The sequence below is a fragment of the Lepidochelys olivacea genome (assembly GCF_965140295.1).
Source record: "Lepidochelys olivacea isolate rLepOli2 genome assembly, chromosome: 9".
NCBI lineage: Eukaryota > Metazoa > Chordata > Testudines > Cheloniidae > Lepidochelys > Lepidochelys olivacea.
In genome coordinates this window covers 74,682,593-74,704,761 of record NC_140419.1, presented here as the reverse complement: position 1 = coordinate 74,704,761, position 22,169 = coordinate 74,682,593, and the positions used below count along the sequence as shown (strand labels likewise).

General features: G+C 41.1%; 1 protein-coding gene across 1 annotated transcript in view; it reads left to right on the top strand.

The window, feature by feature from the left end:
- The window catches only part of LOC311526311 (connector enhancer of kinase suppressor of ras 2-like), a gene marked incomplete at its 5' end in the record, with an annotated part of 376,450 nt that overhangs the window by 52,941 nt on the left and 301,340 nt on the right, over positions 1-22,169 (top strand). Inside the window, one exon of the mRNA XM_084639211.1 lies at positions 19,230-19,307. Coding sequence (XP_084495337.1) covers positions 19,230-19,307 — 78 coding nt within the window. The remainder of the gene's footprint in view (positions 1-19,229; positions 19,308-22,169) is intronic.

Below are 22,169 nucleotides of genomic sequence, written 5' to 3'. Positions count from 1 at the left end.
ATAAGCATTCAACATCATTTGTTTCCAAGTTGTCAGGAGCTTGGAAACCGGTAATGCCATTTTTGACATAGTACTAGTCCCCCTCCTCTTTTGCCCACTCTTTTCACCCTCCCCTTTTATTGTTAATTTTATGTCTTCCTAATAGTCTAGCCATCCTGTCTCCATGAAGATTGGTTTCCCTGCTACTGAGATGGAAGCCATTCAAACTTTTCTCTTCCCACAGAAGGTGGACTAATGTTCCACAAAACCAAAATCCTCCACCTGACACTGGTTACCTTGCCAGTGGTTCACTTCCAGAATCTTCTCTCTTAATTCCTGTCCTGGGAGTGAAGGATCTCCAAGAAGATCACTTGGACGTTCTTCTTCAGCACCTTTCCGAGTTCCCTTAAAGTCATCTGTAATCTGTGAGGTATCCTGTGAGGCAGCATCATTAGTATCCATATTCACCATCACCATCAGATTCTTACTTCCCCACACGCTTCAGAAGGCGGTGCAATCTTAGTCATGTCTCGTGTCTTGGCTCCTGGAAGACAGCTCACTGTTCTGTTGTCTGCCTGTCTTTTGCAAAATGTTTTCCCATTCTTCTTGATATAGAATCTCCAACCAGTATTGTCTGTATTCTTGAATGGTTGGATATCTCTTTGTGGACATGCTTGATGTTTCCTATAGGTTGGACTGACTAGTCATCCACAGGTGTGTGGCGAACATCTCTCTGTTCCAATCAAACAGCTGGATGGTCAGAGATATCTTCTGTAGTTTCCACACTGAGGACACAGCAAGGATTGGAAACTTATGGCTGTTTGGAATTCCTCCTGGTTCTTTTCTCTCTAGTTGTCACAGTCTGCCCATCCTTGTCTGTCTCCAGCCATATAGAGTGGTTTAAATGTTCTTTTTAAGTGTTCTATTTCAAAGGGCTGGAAATAATCAACAATGTTAACTTGATATTTTTAAAAACAATCCAGAAAATAACAAGATAATACCATTTATATAACATTTTTGATACTAGAAGCTCTCAGAACATTTTTATATAACTTCAGCATGCAAATGCATATTTTCTTATTTTATGCTGTTTAATACAAAAACAAACATGGAAACAAATGAAAAATAATTAGAGCTGGCTGGATTAGTTAGGAGCAGATAAGAATCAGACTGAACAATTTCCTATTCTTTGAAGCAAATCAAACCCAAACCTTTAGATGTTTTGAAAAGTTTGATCCTAGAACTAATCACCAATACTTAATTTTGGTGTCAAATCCATTTAGAAGTATTGCACTGCACTGAGGATAGTGCACTCTGGGGCTTCTGAGCCTAGGAGATTTAAACATAGTGTCATGGAAGCACAGCAGAGAATCTGGCACTTTACCTGTTGATACCTTGCCAGTTAGCACGTAGAGTACCCCACAGGTTTTATCCAAACAAGTTCAATGGCTGGAGGGGTATGGGGGGAAGAGACATGTGTGAAAGTCTGCTGCTTAAAGAGAGTACATCATCTCCCCTAAAGATGCATGGTGCTCTGGTGGTCAAGGGTGCTCTCTCTTTCCTCAAGATATAGGAAAAGAAAAGTTGTGATGGCACAGAAAGAGTTGCATCCTATGGATTAGGGGACATTTTCAGAGGATTTGCAGGCTTTGGTATGCTTTTGAGAGGTTCTAACCAAAAGGTCTGTTTTTTTTTTTTAAATCCTCTGTTACGTACACTGCTTCCAACGAGAATTAAAATATGTAGTAAACCATTAATGTGCAGTTAGATTCAGAAATTGTGCAATGACTTCTTAGAAATGAGTTTACTGTTGTAAACCTGTTTCTGGAGGGGGACTTTTAAAAGGACCTGAAGTCTTATGTGGTTTGAAAAGTCTCTTTGCACGCAATTTGCAATTCCAGCTGCAGGTGCCTTCCAAATATGCTTACTCAGCAGAAATCTTGCATTTGCTGCTTTTGTCACTACTCAGATGGATGCTTGGGCATGTAGAAAAGAATGCAGAGAAGCCCACAGTCTTAGTATTTACACAGATTATATAATGTCTGCTGCATTTCCACCACCTAGGACTAATTTTCCACAGGTTTTATCTTTCTTGGTTAGAGTACTGGTCAATCGTGTAAATCCAATCTTTTGTCTTCTACCAGCGGTCAGTACCTGATGAATTGGAGTAAGACACAACAAAAAAGCCACATAAGACCCCTAGGCAATTGTGCAGTTCTGTACAATGGTCAAAGGAATTAGCTTTTGCGTTGAAATCTGATTTACCCTTATTTTAGTTTGCATAATTACAGTTGTTATAATGGGGTGGCAACACCATTATAGTTAAGGTTAACATGAACTTGCTGTTTAACAGCTGATTTTTCTGAGTATTCTAAATTCATGTGCTTCCTTCTATTGTCTTGAAAATTGCAGTGCATGAGAGGGGCTGGAGTAAGATTAGTGGCCCAAATGTGGGGTTGTTTGAGCATAGAGTTCCTGAAATACAGCCCACCCTTCCCCTCTCACCCAAAAATCAGTGGAGCTAAATGCTAGAATGCAAATCTGTGGAATACAACACAAACAATGGCACAGTCTCTTAGGGTATGTCTGCGCTGCAATGTAAGCACAGGGCATGTAGAATTTGAGTTAACCTCTGGCATGAGCATCTACACTCATTTGTAAATCCAGTTTAGGAATTTTTGACCCCTGGTTCCCAACCTAAGGCTCCAGCATCTACACTGCATTATAAGGGCTTGAGTCCAACTACTCATATCCCAGATTTCCTAGCACCCTCCTAAAACATGATTGCTTTAGCCCTTTGTTCATGGTGCAGTGTGGGAAAACTTGACTGTCCACCAAACTTGACTGCTCAGAGGACAAAGAAAGTCGGTCCATGGGATACTTTTGGCAGACTCCCAGAGCACAGGTTCAGTATGTTAGGAGTGAAGACGCATTTAGGCCCGACAGAAGTCTGCTGTGGATTTTAAGAGACTGTTATGATAACATTTAATAGTGTAAGCGTAAGTAGAACTGCGTATGTGTAAAAATTGCAGAATAATCATGTTTAGTGTTGCATCTGCGTAAGAAATCGCACAGTAATCATGTTTGAGAGAACAAGAAAAGATGAAGTAACTGAAAAGCTATATTTCAGAGTAGCAGCCGTGTTAGTCTGTATTCGCAAAAAGAAAAGGAAGCTACAGCTCACTCAGCTTATGCTCAAATAAATTGGTTAGTCTCTAAGGTGCCACAAGTACTCCTTTTTTAAACAGCTAGAAAAGACTGGTTTGAACTAATTCTAAACCTGTACTGACAGACTAATATATATGTGCAAGAAAAGATGACAAAAAGTTATAAATAAGTTTGCATAAAAAATGGAGGTTAAAGCTATTTTGTCCAGTGCTGGAGGCGAATGTGATGAGATCGTCCTGATAAGCTTCCCACTCGTGAGTAATTGATCACTACTCAATGAGTGTTTTGCTTTAATAAATATTTGTTAGATCCATCTGCTGAGTAAGTGAACCCCAATCCAATATTCTGGCAAGCCAGGAAGTTTGCAGATTGGGCTGACAGCCAGTATCCCAGGGACCATTACCTAAGGGTATTGAGGGGTTTAAGGCATTTTAAAGAGACAATGGAGTCACTGGTGATCTATGTAGATAATTATCTACATAATGTGGGTCCTCTTAAGGTGGTGGACATCTGAGGAAGCTAGAATCCACTTGAGGTGGCTAATCTGCTGGAAAGCAACTTCCTTAGCTAAGAAAAGGGTAAAAGCTGTGATGGTTCAGGGTTTGATAGTAGCAGCCAGAGCTTTTGTGAAACAAAATGAATCCCTGAAACTAGAATGTAAAATATAAATATAAACCTGAGAGACAAGGTCGCTGAGCTACAAGTGTGTTAAGTATTCTGAGGTATTGACTGAGAGAGCTCAGGAATGTGAACCTCTCGAGGAGCAGTATGGTGTTCTGCAAGCACAGCTAGAAGCAGTGCAATTGGAGAGTACAGAACTGACAAGCACTCTTAATCAGACAGTGAAACTTTTGGAAAGAGAGGCATTAATATTGTCGTCTGAAACTCTACATCCTTAGAATCCATTTTTCCTTCCTTGAGCAATTTGGACTCTAAAGATGACCCTATGGAGTTTATAATCATGTCCACAGTCCAAAACAATCAGAGTGATACACATACAGAGGTGAAGGTTTAAAAACCTTTCACCAGAGGAGATATCAACTATAATGAAAGAAATAGGTCCTTGTCCTAGAGGAAGTGTTAAAGTGGCTTATGAAAACTAGGGAGCAGGTTGTATTTTGTGAACTGATTAGAGGGGACTGGGAGAGAATTTTGCAGAAAGGAGTTGGCTCTGGGGTTTAGCTGCATATTCCACAGGGCTATATGGGTCAATCCCTGTGTGTTAGATTATCTGAGTTTTATTTGGGTCTGACAGAGCAATCACCAGTGTCAGTGCTGTTAAGCAGAAGCATAAGGAGCCCTCTGCAGAATATGAAGAGTGACTGACTTTTTCTTGCTTATTCTCTAGTCACGAATAATCCAGCCCATGGTGATCCAGGCTCCCCAGAGCTTGTTACAGATGGGCTACTTCCAGAGTGGAGGGAGGCAGTTAAAATAGTGTTTGATTGATTGGGGTTGTCCTAATGTTCAGACTATGGTTGAAAAAGCAGAATGTGATATTCACCATGCCCTGGAGGATAAGAATAAGGACCTAGTGGATGAGGCTAAAGCATTCAGGGTTGAAAGTGGCCAGGAACCCAATTCTGAGGATAGTGCAGGAACTCCTGGGTATCTCGCAGGGGATGTGGCCGAGAGAAAGGAGGCCATGAGCACCCAATGGATTCTCTTTGTGAAGTACAGAGGGGTAATGAGTAGGGTGAGCAGACATCCCATTTTTAAAGGGAGAGTCCCATATTTAAGCCTTCCTGCGAGTGTCACAACTTTTTTTTAAAAAATGGGCAAATTGTCCCGTATCTTTTGTCTCTCCACCACCGGTACTAGTGGGTCCTGCTGCTGGCCGGATCCCTGCTCACCAGCCTTCCACCTAAGAGTGGTGAGTGCAGGGGTCCAGTGGCCGACAACGGGGGTGGGTGTGCAAGGCTGTGGGGAGTACTGTGTGGAGTACCAGCCACTGGTCGGAGTGCTCAGCTCACCAACAACATGGCCAGCAGGCGCCTTCCTTCCCCCATTGCCTCTGGCTGGGCTGGTGCCCTGGGAAAGCCCAAGAACCTCCGGCCCAGTGCGCTGGCCAGGAGAGGCTGAGCCCTGCATGTGCCAAAGCCCCGCACAAAGCTGGCACGGGGAAGCCTCTCCACCCATCAGCTAAGCTCTGGAGAGGGGGTGGGGAAGCGATTTTCAGCCTGTTCACGCCTCAACCCTGCAGGTGCCACAGCAGGCCCCTAGGCAGGGGCTTAGCACCCTCTTCACATACGCACTCCTCCCCCAGCCCTGGGCCTGCTGCCAGGGAGCACAGGCCTGCTCTGTTGCCTAGGCACCCTCTCCTGCTGAGGCACATCTCTGGTGGGATTCACTGAAGTTCCTACAATCAGGTTCCCTGGGACCTGATGCACAATGCATCCTTAGGGCTTAATCCCTTCCTGCCCACCCTGTAGCTGGGGGACAGGAGGCAGCTGGGTTAAGTTGGTGGCCAGCAGCAGCCTGAAGGTGTCAGCTGGTTTTCGATACTGTGTGGGCAGGAAGGGACAAGCTGCTTCCAGCCACAGGGAAGGGGCGGGGGAAAGAGATGAGCTCTGCAAAGATATGGGCCAGGTCAGCCCTTCCCCTTCCCCTCCGCTCCTGCAGCTCCCATTCCTTCCCTCCTGCACAGTGCCGAAAGGCTGTTACTGGCCACATTCTGGTGTGAACCCTAGCAGAAAATGGAATGTGACCACATGTGCCCTCCGCCACTACCTGTTGCATCGGGAAGACCACAGTTCCAGGAACAAGGAGTGTGAGAGGTGTACAGAAGTAAGTGTGTGTGTGAACTCTCCCTCTGTGAACCCTAAAGCCTTAAAGATTAGAAGGTAAATAAAAAGAATCAAACTACACAGTGTTTCTTTTTAACAGGGGCTCAATCAACTTGATGTTAATTTAAACGTTTGTACTGCATAGTTCTGACTGATTGCCGTTCAACTCGCTTGAATATGAGTAATTTTAGCAGGTATCCCGTATTCAGCATAGGAAAAAATATGGTCATCCTAGTAATAAGGAACTTGGGGAGGAGGTTGCAGAAGCTTCAGGAGCTGACTGTGGGGATGGGGAGCAGTCTGATAGCTAGAACCACTTCCTCCATTCCCCAATAGAGATCGTGAGCCCCCTTCCACTCATCCAGGATTACCTTGGATGACTGGTGACGCCCCATGTGTCATCAGTTATAGGAAGTGTTCCTAAGCAAGTTTGCTTGATAGTGGGATGTCTTGTAGAGGGAGTGTGTAGAAACTGAGCTTACTGTGCAGACGGGAGGAATTTGGAGGACTCAGATCTAAGGGGGAGTAGGAGGACCCTGTCCTTACAGGGAAAATTCAAATGCTTCCAGGCAACATACTACAACTACAGGTATGCTTAGGCAAAGAATGCCACTGGTGAATACAACGTTCTCTTGAAATGGACCTAGGAAGCCAAACAAACCACTCAGTGGCAAGTACACTATACAGTCAGTAAAAACACCAGTCACACCCACTAAGTCTGTTTCAGCAATTCCCAAGGACCTAGTGGTTATACCCAACCTTTAACTACCTCTCATACAGGTGCCACACAACACGCTGGGCTGAACTATGTCTACAACACACAGGATACATCTACACCCAAATTAAAATGTAATTGTAGCATGGATAGGCATACACATGCGAGCTTTAATCTAGCTGGCATGGGTAACAAAAGGAGTGAAGACGTGGCAACATAGGTTTCAGCATGGGCTGGCCACCTGGTACAAGTCAGCTGGGAGCTCTGGTGTACATATTGCAATTGCTAGCCTCTGCTGGGGTCCTTGCTGCCGCATCTTCACTGCTATTGTTATCCATGCTAGTTAGATTAAAGTTAGTGTATACCTGCCCATGCTGCAATTGCACCTTAATTTGAGGGGTAAATGTACCCTCACATAAACACTGAGTAGAACCAAAAGATGCCATACAGGGACAACCTACTCCACAAAAACACATACCGAAATCAGTCCTTCACGTTCCCTTTACTGCCAGCACACACACAACCTGTTGTGCCTTTGTGCACCCACTTCAACCCCCACTAAAACATGCCAAAAATCATTATTAATGCAAAGTTAAGGTTACCCAGCACTGCCTTATGACTTCGTTAAGTGACACCCCAACATACCTATAATACATGTACTAGCACTCTACCCTTTCTGATGCCACAAGACACTTCAGGAACAGAGCATATGAAGAATGTAGGATAAAGTCTAACGCCTTCTCTTTGCTATGGCAGAATATTGCCGTAAGAACGGGAACTACCTACGCCTGGCCTACACTCAAACACTGAGCCTGCTCCAAACAAACCACCCCAGACTTGTTAAATGTTAACACTCCTTCACTTAGGCCTTGAGGAAGGGTTCCTTTTGGTATTTTGCCTTTACTTACACCTCACTGCATCCTGGAGACCACTGTCATATCCACAATTAACAGCTGATAATCTCCATTGGCAAGAAAACATCCCTGTGGTCTTCTGCTTTAACAATGTACAGAACTCAGTGCAGAAATGAGGCATACTTGATCCTTCAAGGTATACAAACATCTCTCTTCATTATCACAGTGACAACTCTGCTAACCTGCTCCAACTAGTAACTCAATTATTCGGTATAGCCGCACCTAACACCATGAATGGCACTTGGAGTGCATGCAGATACATGCTGGAATTCCAATCTGTGGAATACAACACAGTACAAATAATGGCACATTCTCTTAGTCCTGGTCTACACTGGAGGGATGGATATATCTAAGTTATGGAACTTCAGCTACGTGAATAATGTAGCTGAAGTCGACGTACTTAGATTGACTTACCATGGTGTCTTCACCGCGGTGAGTCGACTGCTTCCGCTCCCCTGTTGACTCCGCCTGCACCTCTCATGGCAGTGGAGTCCAGGAGTCGACAGGAGAGTGCTCGGGGGTTGATTTATCATGTCTAGACTAGATGCAATAAATCAATCCCTCTGGAGCGATCGCTGCCTGCTGATCCGACAGGCAGTGTAGACATACCCTTTGTTGTTCCTCATGTCGTCTTAATATGGCACCACCCTTACTGAACCATTCTCAGTGGTTATTTCCAGCTCCAGAGGGCAGAGTTAGGTTTATTTTGTGGGGCTGATGTGTACCTTAACTTTGTACCTTCTGGTTTTCAGAGGTTTACATTTGTGCTATGTTAACCATACATTTCCTGCTTTAAGAGGTTTAAGTATAGGTTCACTTGACATTCTGGAATGGCACAAGGCAGCACTGGGCAACCTTAACTCTGATAAATCTTTTGGGCAACTAATTATTATTAGGGCTGTTGATTAATTGCAGTTAACTCACACGATTAACTCAAAAAAATTAGTCACAATAAAAAATATTAATCACGAGTAATCACAGTTTTAATTGCACTGTTAAATAGCATACCAATTGAAATTTATTAAATGTTTTGGATATTTTTTCTACATTTTCATATATATTGTATTCTGTGTTATAACTGAAATCAAAGTGTATGTTGTTTTTGCTTACAAATATTTGCACTGTAAAAATGATAAACAAAAGAAATAGTATTTTTCAATTCATCTCATACAAGTACTGTAGTGCAATCTTTGTCATGAAAGTGCAACTTACAAATGTAGATTTTTTTTTGTTACATGACTGCACTCAAAAGCAAAACAATGTAAAACTTCAGAGCCTACAAGTCCACTCAGTCCTAATTCTTGTTCAGCCAATTGCTAAGACAAACAAGTTTGTTTATATTTAAGTGAGATAATGCCGCCCTCTTTTTATTTACAATATCACCAAAAAGTGAGAATAGGCATTTGCACACACTTTTGTAGCTGGCATTGCAAGGTATTTATGTGCCAGATATGCTAAACATTCGTATGTCCCTTCATCCTTTGGCCACCATTTCAGAGGACATGCTTCCATGCTGATGATGCTCATTTAAAAAAAATAAGTGTTAATTAAATTTTGGACTGAACTCCTTGGGGCAGAACTATATGTCCCCTGCTCTGTTTTACTCGCATTCTGCCACATATTTCATGTTATAGCAGTCTCAGATGATGACCTGGCACATGTTGTTCATTTTAAGAACACTTTCACGGCAGATTTGACACAACGCAAAGAAGGTACCAATGTGAGATTTCTAAAGATAGCTACAGCACTTGACCCAAGGTTTAAGAATCTGAAGCGCCTTCCAAAATCTGAGAGGGATGAGGAGCATGCTTTCAGAAGTCTTAAAAGAGCAACACTCCAATGCAGAAACTACAGAACCTGAACCACCAAAAAAGAAAATCAACTTTCTGCTGGTGGCATCTGACTCGGATAATGAAAACGAACATGTGTCAGTCCGCACTGCTTTGGATTGTTATCAAGCAGAACCCGTCATCAGCATGGACTCATGTCTTCTGGAATGGTGGTTGAAGCATGAAGGGACATGTGAATCTTTAGTGCTTCGCGCACACAAATATCTTGCAACACCGTCTACAATAGTGCCAGGAGAACCTCTCTTCCCACTTTCAGGTGACATTATAAACAAGAAGCTGGCAGTATTATCTCCTGCAAATGTAAACAAACTCGTTTGTCTAAGTGATTGGCTGAACAAGAAGTAGGACTGAGTGGACTTACAGGGTTTAAAATTTTACATAGTTGTATTTTTGAATGCAAGTTTTTTTGTACATAGTTCTCCATTTGTAAGTGCAATTTTCATGATAAAGAAATTGCACTACTTAGGTGAATTGCAAAATACTATTCCTTTTGTTTTTTTTACATTGTGCAAATACTTGTAATCAAAAATAAATATGAAGTGAGCACTGTACACTTTGTATTCTGTGTTGTAATTGAAATCAATATATTTGAAAACGTAGAAAACATCCAAAAATATTTAAATAAATGGTACTCTGTTGTTTAACAGTGCAATTAATTGTGCAGTTAATCACAGTTAAATTTTTGTAATTGTTCGACAGTGCTAATTATTATAGATTACAGGTTATAAAACGATGTACAATAGAACCTCAGAGTTACGAACATCAGAGTTGCGAACTGACCAGTCAACCACACACCACATTTGGAACCAGCAGTACACAATCAGGCAGCAGCAGGAACGCCTGCCCCCCCCCCCCCAAAAGGCAAATACAGTTCAGTAATGTGTCTAAATATAAACAACTGAAAAAAAAAGGAAAACCGCTTTATTATTATGCAGAAGAAAAATGCTACATTTAGTTAATATTCAGCTGTAAACTTTTAAAAGAACAACCATAACATTTTGTTCAGAGTTACGAACATTTCATAGTTACGAACAACCTCCATTCCTGAGGTGCTCATAACTCTGAGGTTCTACAGTAGCCTTTTAAAAAATGCAATCACGTTATCTGACTTAGTGACCTTGTGCAGCAATGAATTCCATGGGGTGATGTCCGATATCACTTTCATTTGTTCTACATTTCCCAACCATTCATTTCCTCAACTGATACTTTTTTTGCATTATAGGCAACATGAAAATGAGGGACTGAAGAGTAGTCACCATAGCTTTCAATATCTGAAGTAAATCCCCTCTAACACTTCTCCTTTCTAGGCTAAATTATCTTAGTTTTTGCAGTCTCGCATCATCCATAAATCCTGCCACATCTTAAGTATTTTTGTTGTCCTTCAGCTATAGTTGAAAAAAACAAAGAGGAGAGTTTAGATGATGTGGTGGTGTTTTGCAGATGTTGACAGATGCTAAAATTTAGCATGGTTTAGCTTAGGAAAGTAGACCATTACAGGGGTCCCCTCACCCCCAAAACACTTAAGCGCTCATTTGTTTCTCTGCTTCTAAAATGCCATCTCCCTGACCCTTAGGAAGCATCACATGTTCTTTTTTAGTGTGTGGAGGAGAAAAAATACTCTGGAAATATTGTAAATTGAGAGACAGCTAGGCAAGAAAGAGAGATGTGTCCCTGGAAGCAAGGGATTAAAATAATTCATTGCAGATAATAAAAGTCAAATACATTACTATCCTATCATTAGGTACATACTTTTATGATATCAAAGAAAATGTGAACATGTCTTATGAACTACAGTATTAGATATTTGTTTGTTTCTTGAATTGTAATCTCTTTAGTATTCAGTTATTATAACTTTGGCCTTTGAGGAGGATGCATTAAGGGATAATATCCTGATTTGATAATGGCAGGCCCCCTCTTTTTTCCTTATGGCTTCACCAGAATAACTTCCACAAAATGACAATACCTTTCTAATGAAAATTATAATAAATTTGAATATATAGTTTTGTTCTTTAAGCAGCCAATTGAATTCATTTTCTGTATACACTGGCTTTTGCCCATGCATTGTAGGGATATAGTAATTTTGGATTTTTCATCTGGGCACATGATGTCAGTAAATTATTAGCCTGCAGATGTCCATCCCTTGCTGTATGTAGCTCCTTGCAAAAATATGTAGTGTATAGATAGCCAGATATGCAGTATGGAAAAGTCCTATAAGATTTAATAGCATGTGATAATTTTTTCCTAATTAAAAAAAATAACTTGTAGAATTCTCTATAGCAGAGAGATAATTATCATTTAAATTCTATGGGATGGTTTAAAATCTTCTACAGAAAAAAATGTATTCTCTTGTTAAATTCAATAGGTTTTTTTAAAGTAATATTAAATTTCTGTGGACCCTATTGTTCTGATCTCAGTGAAATTCTACAGGACTCTTCCATAAGGTGTGTGAAGGCGTTTTTAATTAAGATATTTTTCTTTAAACTGACTTTCATAGGAAAAAAAAAAAAGCAAAGGCATATGTAGATAGAATAAGTCAAGCAGTATGGCAAGAATGAGCCATGAAATGTAATCCGATTACAATCTTCATGCTTATTACTTTGTTGAGGAATAGGACAGGAACATGAAATGATACATAATTCTGATCTTCCGTTCCAGGTGAATAGTTATACATAAAGGTGGAGCTGAAGTGTAAATGTTAATTTCAGTGTGCCCTGACTCTGGGGAGTCAGCAAATTGTTAAATGCAAAAACCAGTACCTACATTTTTATATGCCTTTTAAATGATAATGCTCAAATTTGCCCTGTTCTTAATGAAAGCTGTGCTAGATCATTCTCTCTTTATTCCCTGTCTTAGTAAAGTGTTTTGGTACTCTGCATATGCCTGACCTAAATCTTAGTATGAATGATATTGTACCAGAGGAAAGACACTAGTCTTACAACAGATACATTTGAAGCTAGCTTTTCTTTGTTAGCCACATAACTCCATATTAACATGACCAGAACTAGACCACTCCACCTGGAAATTGAGATGGAATGTGATAATTCAAAAGCAGACGTGTGACTGATTTTTTCTAAAGAGGAGATTGTACTGAGTAGTGCACTGGGATGGGAAGGAATCTCTCACAGGGAGCTCAACCTTCCATCTCCAAAGAAGGGTGCTCTGACTCCTCTGCCACCCCCTGGGCAGGGCACCCTAACTCACATGATAATTGACAAGGACTATGCTGTAGCCTGTGCAAGGCAATATAGGGGAGTATCATGGGATTATGGATTGTATGGGATTGGTGGACAATTGTTAGGTATGTGTTGCATTACAGGGAACAGAAGGGAAGTGCGTCATGTAATAAATAGGGCAAGCAGCCATGGGGGTGCACCATAGGGACTGTGGGTATACCAGAGGGCACTGAGGGCATATAATGGGGATGGCGGTGCATCATAGTGTAAAGGGGGCTGACGGCATGGGGGTACATCAAGCCATGGGGCAAAGGGAGCAGAGGGGGTTCACGGAGTGCATCATTGAAGAAGGTATTATGCACCTGAATTGTGTGGGGATAACTGGCTTGGGCCATGTGTCATAACTGTGTGGTAAAATGCACCTGAGTAGTTTTGGTGAAGAGTATATGGGAGAGCATCATGGTATTGAGGTCAGGTGACATGGTGTGTGAGTCTCTTGATGCAATCAAGGGTCAGCAAATCAGGAATGTGGGGTGCATGTGGGTTACATAGTGGAATTAGTGTGAAGTGTCATGACCATAGGGCATTGCAGCATGCAGAGGTTCCCATGAGTCTCATGCAGTTTGGTGAATGAATCATGGAGGTACAGGCGAGTGCCATGGCTATGGCACATGTTCAGTAGTCTGCGTGTAGCTGTATTTGTTGAAAATAAAACTGTGTGGAGGATGGTGTATCATGATCAGCGAAACTTGGGTCATGTTCCCTGGATGGGCTATTATTGAGGGGACACCAGGGGAACAGGGAATAGGTGAAGTTAGTCTGGAAGCAACTCAACCACATAGAGCAGTGCACAGGGTTTAAATAAATGACCGTACCAATTGAACTTTGTGGTGGTGGATGGTGAGCATTACACAGCTCTCTTGGGGGATATGGCCATACAAGCCAGGGATCTGATCAGGGTGGGGCATCAGAATGTTATAGTTGCAGTGTAAGAAGCAAAAGAGGAAGTTCCCATAGACAATGGAGATAATTTTAAAAGCACACAGGGATGTTTTCAAAGGTGGCCAGTGCCTCGAAGGAAAACTGCAACTGGAAGTACACTTCACAGTGCAATCTGTGTGCTTGCTGTAAAGGAAAATTCCAGTGCCACTATGTAATCCAGCACTCAGGAAGCTCAAAACTCTGCAGAGCAGAGGTGGTATAGTACTTGTAGAGATCAGTACAGCCTTGGAAAGCAGCATAATGATGATAAAGAAGCCATCAGGGAAATTACACATCTGCATAGCTCCAAAGCCACTGAACGAGGCATTGACAAGATGCTACTGTTCACTGCGCACCATTGAAGATATCTTGAAAGAACTTTCGAAAGCAGAATCTTTGCTGTCCGTGATATGAAAAATGGTTTTTGGCACATAACCCTGGATAAAGAATCCAGCATGCTTGACAGCCTTTGCAACACCCATTTGGTTGCTACAGGTGGCTGCACATGCAGAAACCGAGCACAGAAGCTGTTCTAAAGAAGACTCACCCAAGGGCTGTATGGGATGAAAATAATTGCAGATGATATCGTCATTGGTAGTTGAAGGTAGCAGTGATACAGAAGCCAAGTGAAAATATAGCTGAAAACTACAAGGTTTTCTACAGTGTTGCAGGGCAAGAATATAAAACTCAACCCAGAAAAAATGTAACTCAGTCAGCATGAGGTGACCATACATTGAATTCTCAGCAGCAGAACTGCAAGGAGATCCCAGCAAGACAAAGGCAGCCAGAGGCATGCTAACTGCAGTGGATGCGAAAGCAATATAGCCCTTCGTAGGAGTGTTACATTTTCTGTCCAAGTTCTGTCACACCTGGCTGCAGAAGTGGAATCCATTTGTCCACTCACAAGGCAGGATTTTGAGTGGGACTAGTCAGGTTCCCAACCACAAGCATTTGACATGCTGAAACAGATGCTAACGAATGCCCCTGTTCTGAAGTATTACCAGTCAGAAGAGCCGCTGACACTCCAGTGTGATGCATCAGAGAAAGTATTTGGTGTAGCTCTTTTGCAGGAGCAGTGGGTAGCTTATGCCAGCAGTCAGAGCCCTGTCAGAGACTGAACAGAGGTATGCCCAAATAGAATAAGAGCTTCTGGCTGTGGTATTTGGAGTGGAATTGTTCCATCAGTTCACCCATGATCAGCTAGTAATAGTGACATCAGACCACAAACCTCTAGAGACAATCAAGGCAAAGCCCCTTCTTTGTGCTCCAAAGAGATTGCAGCACATGTTGATGAACCTGAAGCGCTATCAGGTAGAGATAAGATATTGTCCAGGATGATCATTGGTGTTAGCTGACAGCCTGAGCAGGGCGTATATACCTAGCATCAGCGAGTTGGGAGAAGGGGATCAGGACATAGTGCAGCATGTTAATCGATTTAATCCCCTAGTTTCAACAGCAAAGCTGCTGGGAATCAAAGAGGCAATGGAAAAGAACATCAAAGGACAGGCAGTTGAGAGGGATATTAGGAGGGTGGCTAAAAGACAAAAGCCAAGTACCAGTAGGAGCAGAACCATTTTTTCAAATCAAAGATGAGCTGAGTGTGAAGGATGGAATCCTATTCTGAGGACCGAGAATTGAGGTAGTAACCATTACGAAATACTCCAACAAGGGGGAAAACAATGTTTATATGCATAGGAGAACTGATTTTTTTTTTATTTAACTGATACTTGATTCTCTGTCTCCACCTTTATTATGCCACTTTCCCTCTTTGGCCCTGATTCTGTGAAGTGCACTTGCAGGAATCAGGGCTTTAGACTGCACCCTTTTGTGGCAGGAACTGTCTCATTCTGTTCTGTACAGTGCCTAGCATAAGAGGGAGCTACTGAAATAGAAATAGAATCATTAAAGAATATTAATCCAAAACATTACATTTTAACTTTCCAATACTGTTTTTTTTAAAAAGTCATCCTTAAAGGACCATAATCTAAAATAATGGTCTTGGATGTGTGCTGAACCAGTATCACACACAGACAGCTTTGATCTAAAACATGAAAATATACAAGATTCTATTCCATCATGTGGCCTAGTGTCTTTTGAGTTCAGAGTATTAGAAAAAAGCAAAACTGCTGAGAAATTCAGGTTTAAAAGTGGCTATTGTAAATGCTCATTAACTATCTTCATATTATTGCTTACTAGGTTTAAATATTTTCTTTTGTGTTGTAATTAAGTGGATTATCAAATATTTTTAAAGTATACTGTATGAACTGTCATTGTCACAATTTACTTTAGAGGCTATTTAACTTTGTAACATATCAATAATCCACAGGTTAAAACTCCCAAAGTAGGTAATGACTTAATATAGACTGTAGCTCCAGAGAAGTTGTGGATTTTGTCAATCTATGGATTAGGAGTTTCCAAAAACACATCACTTTGATGCTTTTCAGATTGAAAATTCCCTTGGGGATCATTATGTTCTCCTGTATCAAAAATTAATGGGTAGATTTATAATCTCTAATAAATTGTACTGACAGTAGTCTTTACCGGTCTGTCATGTCAGTGATATGAAAGGACTGTAATAGTTTAAATGGCAGTTTCTCATACATACTTGCAATAATGTTTTTCTTCAGTTGAGAACCAAAGCAAAAGAAATTAAATGCTACAAACTTTGAATGGAATGTGAAGTTATGTATTTTTAATAAGGCCAGACAGCATTCTCCCTCCCCACTCCACTCCCAAATTTAATTTGTACACTAAACTCTCTTTTAATGAAGAAATGCTGCTGCCTGCAATTGTAGCCATGGATTGTTCTCACTTTGTGGGATGGATCCATAAATTCAGTAGTGATGGATTCTTCAGTCTCCATCTTATAGCAAGCAGAGTTGGATGTTTTTGATTTGCAGGGCTAAATCTCTAGATAACTCCTCCCTCTTTCCACAAGTTCCATATGGACACTGCTCATGCTCACCATGGAGGCTATCACCCAGGGGATATCCTCATCTCTGTGGACCTGAAGGAGGCGTGTCTCCACATTCTCATCCTTTGGCCACAGACTGCCTCTGAAGTTTGCTTACAGCAGTCTGCACATGCAGTATGAAGTCCTTCATTTTGGCATGGCCACTGACCCCACGTAGTCACACATCTTGGGTGTAATAGCCTGTGTTAAAGGGGTACATTAATACCATTTTCCTCAATGACATTTTGATAGCCCCCTTCCTACAGAAGTCAGTTGGGAATACCCAAGTGATAGTACACATCCTTCAACAAAGCGTTCTTATAATCAATCTGGAGGAAAGCCAGCTCGTCCCTGCACAGACAATAGCACACCTGGGAGTTTGGCTGGACACCGTGCTCTGCAGGGCCTTTCTCTCCAGAAACAGGCAAACATACAAGATCCTTCATAGTCCACACTCCTGCATGAAGGTTTTACTGTGACTTCTAGGCAGGTTCATTTCATGCATATACCTATTCTTATGTGCAAAATTTCATCTCAGTTGTCTGCAGTACTACCTACTTACCTTCCCTCTTCACATTTGCAATTCCAACTCTTACACTGTAAGTCTTCCCTCCACAATAACAGGTCCGTCAGGTGATTGTTACATCCTGGATGATTCATGGACGGTATCTACCTGGCAGAACTATCGAGAGACACCAGCTTACAGGCTGGAGAGATCACACATGGTAAAAGATCAATGGTTACAAACAGAATCTCACTGCACCATAAACTTTTTTGGAACTGTGGGCAATTTGGCTAGACCTGCAGGCACACACCTTAAACTCCAGACACATACTTTATTCACAGTCAGCATGACTGCCATGGCATATGTAAATGGATGGGGGCGGGACACACAGTTGAGCTTGTTCCAAGTGGAAGCTATAAACTTCTTCAGTTAGGCAAAGAAAAACATTTTGTCAATTAAAACCATGTGTATCAAAATGAAACTGAATGCCACAGTGGATTAGCTCAGCTGCAAAAACAGAGGCGAGGGGGTATGGTGCCTCCACCAGAGGTATTCAACTGTGTATCCCAGACCTCTGGGAAACCAGCTTGGGATCTCTGTGCATCCAGCTCCAATGCCAAGACAAGCAGCTCCTATGCCAGGAGGAGAGATTGTCCGGCTAAGGGAATTGACGCTTTTGCCAGGTATGGCCAAGAGCTCTGCTATATGCATTTCCTCTTTTCCCCAAGATAACACACACCATCTAATAGATATGAGGGCAACAGACTAAAGAGATTCTGATCGCTCTGCATTGGTGCAGACATCCCTGGTTTTCAGACCTCGGGTATCTGTGTCCCCTCCACCAACAGTACGAACCACTCTGGATCTACTATTACAGGGCCACCTGTTCCATCGCAACCTGGCATCTCTCAACCTCGCTCCCTGGTTTTTGAGAGGTCACTTAAAAACAATCCTCAAACCTCCTGCCTTAATCAGACCTCCTTCCATTCACAACATAGCTCCATGGGATCTTTTCTAACATTATATGTGTATTCACGTCCTGTTTTCTAAGCTCTTTCCAAAATGTCACTATATTTCCTAATAATTAAGGTTTCTAGTGGTCATGACTCCTGTGTGAGGGGTATCATTGTTAGGAACCCCCTCTCTGTCCTCCCTCAGAATTGTGTGCATGTGTGGGGGCAGGTATTTCCCCATAGTGAAAGGGTGGTACTACAGATATACCCTTCATCCATCCCTGCAATAATTTTCTTCCACCACTAATCCCAGGAGATTTTGCTCCCGGCTTTTTGCCCAAATCCAGCCCATCCGAAAAAAAAGGTTTGACACACCTTAGGCTTGTGGAGGGCAATTAAGATTTGCGTTAGAGAACAAAGTCCTTCAGTAAAACTTCTGCTTTGTTTGTTCTAATCCACGACAGGGTTAGGGGACAGAAAACTTCCAGGTGCTCTACATCAAGGTATATTGTGGGGGTGGGGGAAGGTTGGCCGTGCAGGAGGGAATTTCCAAGGAATGTAAAGCTAAGGAATAATTCTCCCCTGTCCCTTCAAGCTTACAGCCCATTCCGCTAAGGCAACAGCAGTCTCGTGGACAAATGGGTCCAGTGCACCATATGGACAGTTTTGCTGGGTGCATAAGTTCACTGAATTTTACAAGACTGATAGTCTTCAGTCAGATGAAGCAGACTTCAGCAGGCAAGTTCTGCAAGCTGTAGCTCACCCTTAGCCCACCCAACTATTTGATGGCAGGGGTACTGCTACAGAAATCCCATCACTACTAAATTTATGGACCCATCCTCTGAAGTGAGAATGAGAAAATTTGTATCACTTACCAGCAAATTTTTGTTATGGGTAGAAGAACAGGTTCATAAATTCATCCCACTGTGTACTTTTTTTTTATTCCTTCTCTGGGGTGATTGCTCAATAGTACTGTGTTTGTGGTTTTTTTAGGGAAGAACTGATGGATACCCCTATTCTTACCGTTTATCAATTACCTTAAAGGTTATCCCAGTTTATATGTTTGTCAGGTTGGGCAATTCTGCTTCGTAGTTGTTGGGCAGATTTTCTGCTATTGTTAATACGAGAAGGGGTGTTTCATTCAGATATAACAGAAGCTTTGGAAGTGACTCTCTGGAGGGGCTCTTCAGTGAGAGGAGCTATCTGGAAAGTTAGCCAAGCCAATCAAAATATCTGATTCTGCCTCTTGTAGCAGTCTGTATGGAAACTGAAGAACCTATCACTACTGAATTTATGGACCCATCCACCTACCCAGAATGAAAATTTCCAGGTAAGTGAGACAGATTTTCTCCTTCCTTTGTTGTGGATTAGGGAGAGGTATGTAGAAAAGAAAGTCCTTTTGTTTGTTCATTTTTAATACATATAAGAACATCTGAATGTAGAGGGAGGTATATCAGTCATATTGTAGTTTAACCAAAATGTCCCTGCCAGAGCTACCAGTTTAATTAACATCCCATTGCTGTATGTCTGGTCTGCAAATATGACAAGTTTGCTAATTATCTATAAATATAAGTGTATTTTAAAACCATAAAGGCCTTCACTTTTTTAAAATGAGTTGTAATTGATTTTGTATTTCAACAAATTAAATAAAAATTAAGTTATTTAATAGAGTATATTTATCTAGCTACATTTTTCCTTTTTAAAATGGTTTGATAAAAATTGACCTATAACCACAGAGAAATTTTACAATGAAATAAAAAGTAGATATGAAATTATATTTAATGTATAATTATATATTTGTTTTGTCAATGAAAAAACATTCAGTAAAAATCTTATCAGTATATTTTAGCTTTGAGTTGGCAACCATATAAAATCCTACTTAAAACATTCAAGGTCCTTGTTTTTGATTCCCTTTGCTTTTATGGATCCTGTACATGGTCAGTTGCTAATGTATTCACACTGGCTTCTCTCAGCCTGTTGAAGACTGACTTCATGAGTATGCCAAGCTCCTTTCCATTTTAATTTATATACATTTGAGATCCACAATGGATTTGTTCCCACTCCTGTTGAAGTCAAAGTCAAAATTACAATGGACTGTGAGTATGAGGTTACTGCAGTGTACGAGCAACTGAAATTATTCTGATAAACTGAGGCTTTGTCTACACCAAAAAAATATACCCCTGACTGACACAAGTTTCACCAACAAAAGGTGCTGGTGTGGGCAGCGCTATGATGGTGGGAGAGCATCTGCAGCTGACATAGCTACTGCCACTCATTGGGAGTGTTTAATTATGCTGGTGGGAGAGCTGTCTCCCACCGGCATAGAGTGGTCAGGAGACCTTACAGAGGCACAACTGTGACGCTGTAAGGCTGGTAGTGTAGACCGTAGCCTAAAGGTTTTACAGATTTTTTTTCTTTATTTCAATGTAAAATGCCAAATTTTACATGGTCATAGCTAGAACAGTGAGAATTTGGAAACCTCCACCTGAAGAACAAATTCATTAAAAAGGATAAGGTTGGCAGTCTAGCCACAGTTTAATTAAAGTTTAAAACAAATTCACCAAGAAACATAATTAAACATCTAAAATTTCTAAATGCATAGAGTTACTTCAGTCTAGATGCAAAAAGGCTTTCTCTAAACAGTCTTACTCTGTTAATATAGAAATGGGCATAGTGTGTGAATATTAGCAACTTTTAGGTTTGCTTTTCATTGCTAACCTAATGTGATGCTATCAGCCTTTGATGTTTCCTCTATATCAGCTTGAATGTTCATTGTGTTTGTCATAAATTACAAGAGAGCTCACTTAAAGGAATATTAACATATTAATTTCTGAAAATTTGAGTACATTTTCAAGAGCAATTATAGCTCTTGACCCAGCTGATATCTACAGTACATAACAATTAAAAGTCCAAAGGTGGTGAATGTTTATATGGAGAAGATGAAGGGAAAACATACTTGTGTGCACTGCATCATGCTGAAATGCAAACTAAACTTAAAGGTCTTTTTTCAAAGAACCATAATGAAATAAAACACAAGTCAGGGCATTAGTGACTTACACATTGATTTTTTTTTAAACCCACTTTTGCATGAGATCTGAGTGAAAACAAATAATCATTGATCTTTTGAACTGCTTTTTGCTAAGAACTATTTTTAAATCCAAGAACACTTGGGTTTGCATTGAATGTGCAGAATTAAGTGTATAAAATATTGTGTATACAGAAAGAGGTCAGGCTGAGGCTACTTTGACTATTTATACCATTTCTTTTATAATAGAAAGTCAAGATATTTCATTTTTATATTTTCATTAACTGTATAAAATAATTTGGGGGACTGTAAAATCATAGCTGAGTATAAAGGGAGACTACATTTGAGATACGCCTGTACGAAAATGCATCCTCTGATTAGTATGCTGTTACCCGTCTGTACTTGCTTTGTGGCTCCAGTGAAGTCAATGAGAATTTTTCCATTGACTTCAATAGGGCCAGGATTTCAGTCTGAGTCTCTATGCTGAAATCTGTCTCTTAGAATTATCCCATAGTAACATGTCAGTGCCCTATTAGTGCCAGTGAAGAGCATAGTGGAAGAGAGCTCATACACTATGCAAAGGTGCTAACAGGTCTGGTAACTAGCAAAATGCCCACTTCTGTCAGTATATTACCATTAGAAACCTTTGGCTTCAGAGAAATTGCAAAGTACAGTCATCCTCAGGTAACTGTCCACACATTTTCTGCTTTTGGTACCCATGTGCCCCATGTGTATGAGATTTATTTATTTGGCTAGCAATGTCTGCTGTGGTCATGCCTGTGCAGTCGGTGCCTTTGTACCCCCTATCCAAGGGTATAAATGGTAGAGTAGGCCCAACCTTCCCTCAGTTCCTTTTCACCATCCCTGGTTCCAAGACAGAATCCTTGACAGTGTCCAGTTCTCTTTCACACTGTGCAACTTAAATCCTTTTTGTCTATGTAGTTAGTATAGTGCTGAGTGTAGTTTTTCATATTTTTTTCATGTCCATTGGCTCTATTTAAAAAAAAAAAAAAAGAACTTTTAGTGTTATGCAATTCCCTGGTACTTGAAGCTAGCTGAGATGGCTGAACGTGCTCCTCTTGTGATGCAGCTATTCCTCTGAACAACAGGCATCCAGAAGTGCCCTGTTTGCCTTGGAGAGGGCCACATACTCAGTATTTGGCTCCA